The 6799-nt window shown below is 39.0% G+C and overlaps 1 protein-coding gene across 1 annotated transcript in view; it reads left to right on the plus strand.

Annotated features, from left to right (window-relative positions):
- The window catches only part of trpc7b (transient receptor potential cation channel, subfamily C, member 7b), a gene marked incomplete in the record, with an annotated part of 70704 nt that extends 64998 nt beyond the window's left edge, over positions 1-5706 (plus strand). Inside the window, 1 exon segment of the mRNA XM_014007269.1 lies at positions 1244-5706. Coding sequence (XP_013862723.1) covers positions 1244-1383 — 140 coding nt within the window.
- Positions 5707-6799: the final 1093 nt, after the last annotated feature.

A 6799-nucleotide genomic window follows, 5' to 3' on the forward strand; every position in this document is an offset into this window, starting at 1 on the left:
TATATATATATAGTGAAGAGACGTGTGTTAAAGTGCTCAGGAGGCCAGGGCTAAGTGAGTCAGTTCACCAAGACAGTAACCCGAGGCATTTCTCGAAGAAAAACACAGGAGAGGCTTTGGAAATATTTATGAAAGTTATTTTTGCCAGCCCCGCCAAAGTCTGCTCCGGGAGTCCAGAACCGTGTCTCCGGTGAGATCTGAAAATGTCTGTGCACTGATCTGCACCCTATCCAACCTGGCTGAGGTTAGGTGTTTATGTCAGTAAGAATGGGAGAGACTTCCAAAGCAACGGTGTGCTAAGACTGGAGGATCATTCTTATAAAGGCCCGAGGCTGTGACGGCTGCCAAAGATACTTTACAAAGTATGAAAAGAAAGGCTGAATATGTTAGCAAGCTGAATATTTCTTCTGTTTTTAAAGGGGATAGTACAACTTGTTACAAATGGGGTTCTGTGACAAGGTTATGAACAATTAGTATCTTACCTGTTGAACATATGTCTTTGACTGAATCATTTTGGACTTTTTGAAATTAGGGTTGTTTTTGGTTTGTAGCAAACAACTTTAGTCTAAAGCTACTGCAGAAAAATGTGACCCAAATCAGATTTTTTCTGACAATTTTTTCAGTCTGACCCAGGCCTTTTCAGTATGTGGTACAAAACGGACACATATCTGATGCTTTTCAATGCAACCACAGTCTGAACTATTTTATTTCATCTCATCCTACTTTTATGTAGGTGAGTTGGGGGTATTTGGATCAATCTATCGACATGCTAACAAGTAACATTAGCATCCATTCTGTAAACGGCGAGCTGAATGTGACGTCATGTTCTGCGCATGTGGGTTGCATCAATCCACACTGGAGCTGCCTTTAAAATTTATTGTGAACTCCCATGCAAATTTGGAATTAAGCATTAGAACCTGGATTGTGAACAGTCTTAGTCAGAGTCACTCTAAGTAGCTGTTAGCTAGTCAGTCAGGTCAGATTTTGGTATTTCAGGACTGGGGTAGGTCATCATTATATGGTGTTATATTATCAAAAGAACATGTCATACTTGTGGATGTAAATGTGCCATGACTGGTGACAGTTGATGTTTAATTTGTTTACTGAATTATAACTAAACATATCACAGGGTGACCTCGAAGGGTCACTTACATTTCCACTATCCACGCTGACCAGAATCCATGTCTGACGTTTTTCCTGCCCGTCCGCTCACTCTGTTCCTCCATTTGTCTCTGCGTTGTAGGCGAGCTGAAGGAGATCAAGCAAGACATTTCCAGCCTCCGCTATGAGCTCCTGGAGGAGAAGTCCCAGGCCGCCGAGGAGCTGGCGCTGCTCATCCAACAACTCGGCGACAAGTTTGGCAAGAACACCATGAGACACTGACAGGTCCTGCATTGGCGGGGAGGGAGGGAAGGAGGGTGAAGGTGGGGCCAGCAGGTATTTTATTTTTACAACCTCGGTAAAAGAGAAGACATAATGCTAAAGCAGGATGTTTGTGTGAATGGACAAGTTGAGAGTATAACCTAAAAGGTACATTTCGCTAAGCTAAACCTAAGTGCTTTGTTTGTGCAATGACCAATTAGAGAGGAATGCAAAAACTGCAAGTGAGCGTGAGGTTAAACCTGTCAGAGGTGAAGTAAACTCAACTGGAGGGACTTTGTGTTGACGCTTCCATTTTAATTAAAAGAGAAGAGGAAAGTGATGACGAGGCAGGAGGAGGAGAAGTATGAGGAGATATGAAGAGGCACCACAGGGCACGGGGAGCGATGCAGTGCAGCAATGAGAAGCCCCCGCATCCACTGCCAGGAGATATCAGCGTATCATCGAGTCGGAGGAGGGAGGCGAACCCAGCGAGGAGAAGCGAGACACGCAGAGAGTGGCTGAAGAGGGATGAGTGAGAACGATATACCTCAGAGTGCCGCCCGTTATTCACATCGGAGAGGTTTGCTTCTGTGTTTCCACTTAGCCAGAGAAATCTGCGGTGCCTGTCAAGATAATGCACAYGCACCTTTATACGTCAGGCTGTCTAATTAATGCAGTTCCAGCCCTTCATGCACAACCCGTGATGGGAGGCAGAGACTTCAAGATCAGCAGGAAAGTCTGATTCATGCACTTACTGTAAGTGAAAGTATGAGTAAGTGACACCGAAGGTCCAAATCACATGAAGAACTTTGTGTTTTTGTGACATTAACAGAGCATATAAATTATAATAAAAGGGGAAAAAATTAAAGTAGCTATGAAAGCCCTTTAGACAGCTTCTTTTTTTTTAATCACCGAGCTGTTGTAGATGTTCTCCTGGCTAAGTGTATCCTAAGACTGAAATGGTGTTAAGAACTTCTGCTATGAGCTGAAAAATCTAGAAATTAAATCGATAAATTTGTGTTTTGATCATCAACAATAGCTATGTTTACATTCACAAAATTCTTTTATCAGATTGAAAAGTATGCTGATTAAATCATTTGWATGTATCATTTATATCGGCACAAAATTAACTAATCTAATCATGATGAGTGTTTACATGCACCAGGCTTTTATTCAGAACAGAAGTACTGACATGCTAGTGGTGCAACGATGCAGAGAAATCACGATTCGGTTCGGTTTGATACTTTAGTGTCACAGTTTGAAAGAGAAATTTCCATGCCCTTCTTTACTTGTAATTTATTGGAATTAATTACAAATATTTGTTTAACCTCAAAAGTACCGTTTTTTTAATTAAACGTTGCTGAAACTTCAAGTTTCTCTGTGGATCAGAGCTCGACAATACAGCCTAGGTGGAGTAGTTGAATGCCGATCCACTGATCCTTAACACAGAGCATCTTTAGAAGACAAGTTGCTCAAATACAATTTTAAAATGTGTATTGATTGATGTACTGAACCTAAATCACTGTATTCAACAGTTCAATACAGATGCATGTACTGCTGCACCCCATGACATATGCAGAGTTTGTAAATGTTCCCTAAAAACACAGAAGTTCTACTTCCATGATGAACAGAAACAAACATTAAAATAAACTCTGAGAGAACTCTGTGTTCCTTCACKTTCGACCATCAAGGCATTCAGTAATTTTGAGCTCTTTTAAAGTTTCYAATAGAAATGTATCACTAACCAACTAATTTAGCTTCCCTGACATATTAGCRTCTAACCAGGCGAAAATAATAGGTTGACATCGGTCAGGTCCATTTTCCACAACCAGTATAACATGATCAGTTTACATGCACATCGTTTGGATTATCAATCGACAAACCACCCCTCATTCCAATTACAAATGTATTTAGATCGAGATGAATTTGATCAAAAATATTCCAAGTAAATGACACATTTTTTTTCCTATTGGTTGCTTATTCCGATTATTCATGACCATGAAAACATAGCTTGTGATTTGGCTACAAAAGTTAGATTTTCTTACCGAAGCTGTGAGGAGTCATTTTAYAGTTTACATCTGGAGACATTCAGTATTTGGCATAGAGTACAGAGTTGAAACGTCAGCAGTGCATTAACTGACAGAGCTAGCAGTGATACGGGTGACAGCTGAAAGAGAGTTTTAACTATGAGTGAAGAATGATTCCAAGAAAATACACAAATCAGTAAACTGCTAACAGGTCAACAAGAAATGTGATCATTCCAGCTGTGTAAAATRCATTTTGACCAAAACACACACAGTGTTCTTTTGCGTTCCTATTTATCTAACTGGTATGCAGAAGGCAGCAGAGTTTTAGGTTTGAACCCAACTTTTTCTTGTGTTCATGTGAAATTTGCTGACAGGCACACATTTCTTCGTTATTGGACCAGCACTGGGGTGGTACTGTTMCGACTGAGAAGTGCAATAACACAGAGGAAAAATAGGAGTGATAATTTCATCTCTGCTCCAGTAGYTATTATGAAGCCCTTTTTAGACATGAACTCTTTAATTAATCTGAGGGTAACTGAATGTTATGTTTGAATAAGCACCCTGATGATTTCTGAAACCATAAAAATGWATTTCTTGGTTGGATTTAATAATTAAGCATCACTATAAGGTGGGAACTTTATGCGCACACAAAGCAACACTACCTAGAGTACCAGATTTGGGATTGAAACCAGCAGAGTTTTCTGCACCTTTTTAATGATAAATCAATGTTTTTCTAGAGCTGAAGTCATTAACGCCAGTCTAAAGAAAAGCTCATGAAAAAGAAGCCAGTCTCACTCTTTTTCCAACATTTAAAAATGTAATAAATTGAACTGCCTCAATCCACCTGTGTACAATGTTTCAAATGATATCAGTTGTTACAGCAACACATCTCCACATTAAGTTTTTGTCATTCTAACTGTACTTTGAGTTGTCAAATTTGGTGAAAATGACAAGAATTGAAGACTTACTGAGGCTTTGTCKTTTATCACCCTGAGCATGTCTGAATGATGGAATTAGGTCATTAGCTGTTGTCCAAATGACAGAAGGCAGTCACTTCAATAAAAAAAGATAAAGCCATAAAAGGGTAAAGTATCTGACAGCCTATGGAAAGTAATTATACAGAGTAAAACCCCCTTTTTGTTGTTGTTTTATGATTCAGTTTTGTCAATCTCAGTCGTCTCATTTCTCAGTGCCTGTTATTTGTGCAGTGGTGCGTGTTAAGTGTTGTTTACAAGAAGAAAAGTCACTCTGATTTCCATCAGTCCTCTACTTACATCCATTTCACTCAGTCCTTCAAACGTGGTCTCAAAGCTTTGCAATGTGACTTTCAAGGCGTGGGGGGAGGGGAATTTGGGACACCGTTTGGAAAATCACAAACACTGTTCCAAATTTGTAGCATTATTCTAATCGTTATGGCTTTCTCACCTCWCACTCAGAGGTATCATTCATACATCAGCCAGTCAAGACTTTAGTAAACCTGTTTTTTCAACACTGTTGCCACACTTTTAATATCAGCTGGAGCATGTCAGTGAATATTTCAATTGCTATATTTTTTGTCACATTACAGTCATTTCCATCGCAGTCTAAGATCTCAAGTTAAAGATAACATGTATTTCATTGATTTATTACCACAACAACTATGTTACTTTAAGTATGTTGAGGATGCTATCAAATGTTCTTTAGTTCTCAAAGGACCAGAGACGGTTACTTCTCCTATTAAGACATTTTAAGGAGAGTTAATTATTAACAATAAATGGGATACACTAACTTGCTGCCACTCAGCAAGAAGGTCATAGGACCGCCTCCTTGCCTTTCTGGGTTTTCTCCAGTTTCCTGCCACAAACCAAAAACATACATATTAGATTCATTGGCAAATCTAAATTGTCCCTAGGAGTGAATGATTGTTAGTTTTGGTTGTCATGTCCCTATGATGGACCACTGTGTCTCACACAGTTACTGCTGGACATGGGTACCAGCTCCACACAACCCAAGAAGAAGTAGCATGTAAAGATAATAGATGGATGAATGGATGGGTAATACAACTGAGTATAATGGTGGCCCSCAAAGGCCCAGTTGTAATAAACTTCAATGTTTTCTGTTTAACTTCGACTAAACCCGAAATATACATTGTTCCTCATCTCACTGCTACGGCTGAGCACCACTAAGAAACCATAACTGAGCTCTACATGGTATTTTGTGCATAGAAACATTTTAACACGTCCTCTTATAATCACTGAAARTACAATGTGTATGATTGACTACATGTGAAATAAAATACATGTGAAATACTTTAAAAAATATAAATATGAGTTTTACTCACTGTTGAGTTGTGGTGAGTAGCCACCATCTTGAATTCTGAACTCGCCCACTTTCTGACAGGGAATTCCCACTGGAGGGGAGTTTCGGTTTAAATTTACAATTTTTAAGTGTGAAATTCCCACTTCCCAGTACAACTGGGCCATAGAAAAATAGTCAGATAAAATGCTGCTAAATGGATTTTACATCAATTCTACCAGCTGCAGGCTACTTTTGAACCTTGACCAACTCTAATGATCAACATGCATTATGGGAGATGTAGATGATAGCCAGTGCTAGCTTTAAAGCCCCATACGCTTCTTTTAGGACATTAAAACATCTTTGAAGCTCTTGCAGGTCGCATTTGGCCTGTGGGCCTTGAGTTTGACATTATCATTTATCATATACTTTACACATAAAACATACATTTGCAAGACTATGAGTTTAGCAAATGATGTGAAAAATGTGTCAACATTTACTTTGAAATGGTGCAAAGCCTCTCAAGTTAAAATCCTCCTCCTGCAGCAGGTCCAAACACTCCTCCAAGCACTAGAGTACATCTGACATGACGGCTTTAAACATGAAAGTTTGTTTTTAATAATCACTTTTCTTTCTTTTCTAAACAACAACTGGATTTGTTTCAGATAAACACAAGTCTATTAGAATCCCCTGTTCTTTTATAAAGTAGCAAGACTTTGAGTCTGAATATAATTATATTATGTGTGAGAGCTGCGGATTATTTTCTCTGTGTGGTTTCAAGAAAGTAATAAACAGACTCCAAGAAAATGGTTAATGACTTCTCACGAAGACCTGAAAATATTGTATTTTTGACTTATAATGAAATGTTGACTAAACCAAAATCTTGTACTGTATATTGTCATATTTTTGATCCTTAAATTAAATAGAATATACTCTAAACTGGTTGTTGTGTCAATTTGTGTATAGTGCAGTCTAATTACTGTGAGGCTTTAGAGGGGGTTTCCACCTGTACCAGTCAGTGGATGATGGTACAGGAGTAAAAACCAAGCGATAGCTGCAGAGTGACTTCACACACACACACACACACACACACCCACACACACACACACACACACACACACACACACACACACACA

This window comes from Austrofundulus limnaeus, unplaced genomic scaffold (genome assembly GCF_001266775.1).
Source record: "Austrofundulus limnaeus strain Quisiro unplaced genomic scaffold, Austrofundulus_limnaeus-1.0 Scaffold1, whole genome shotgun sequence".
NCBI lineage: Eukaryota > Metazoa > Chordata > Actinopteri > Cyprinodontiformes > Rivulidae > Austrofundulus > Austrofundulus limnaeus.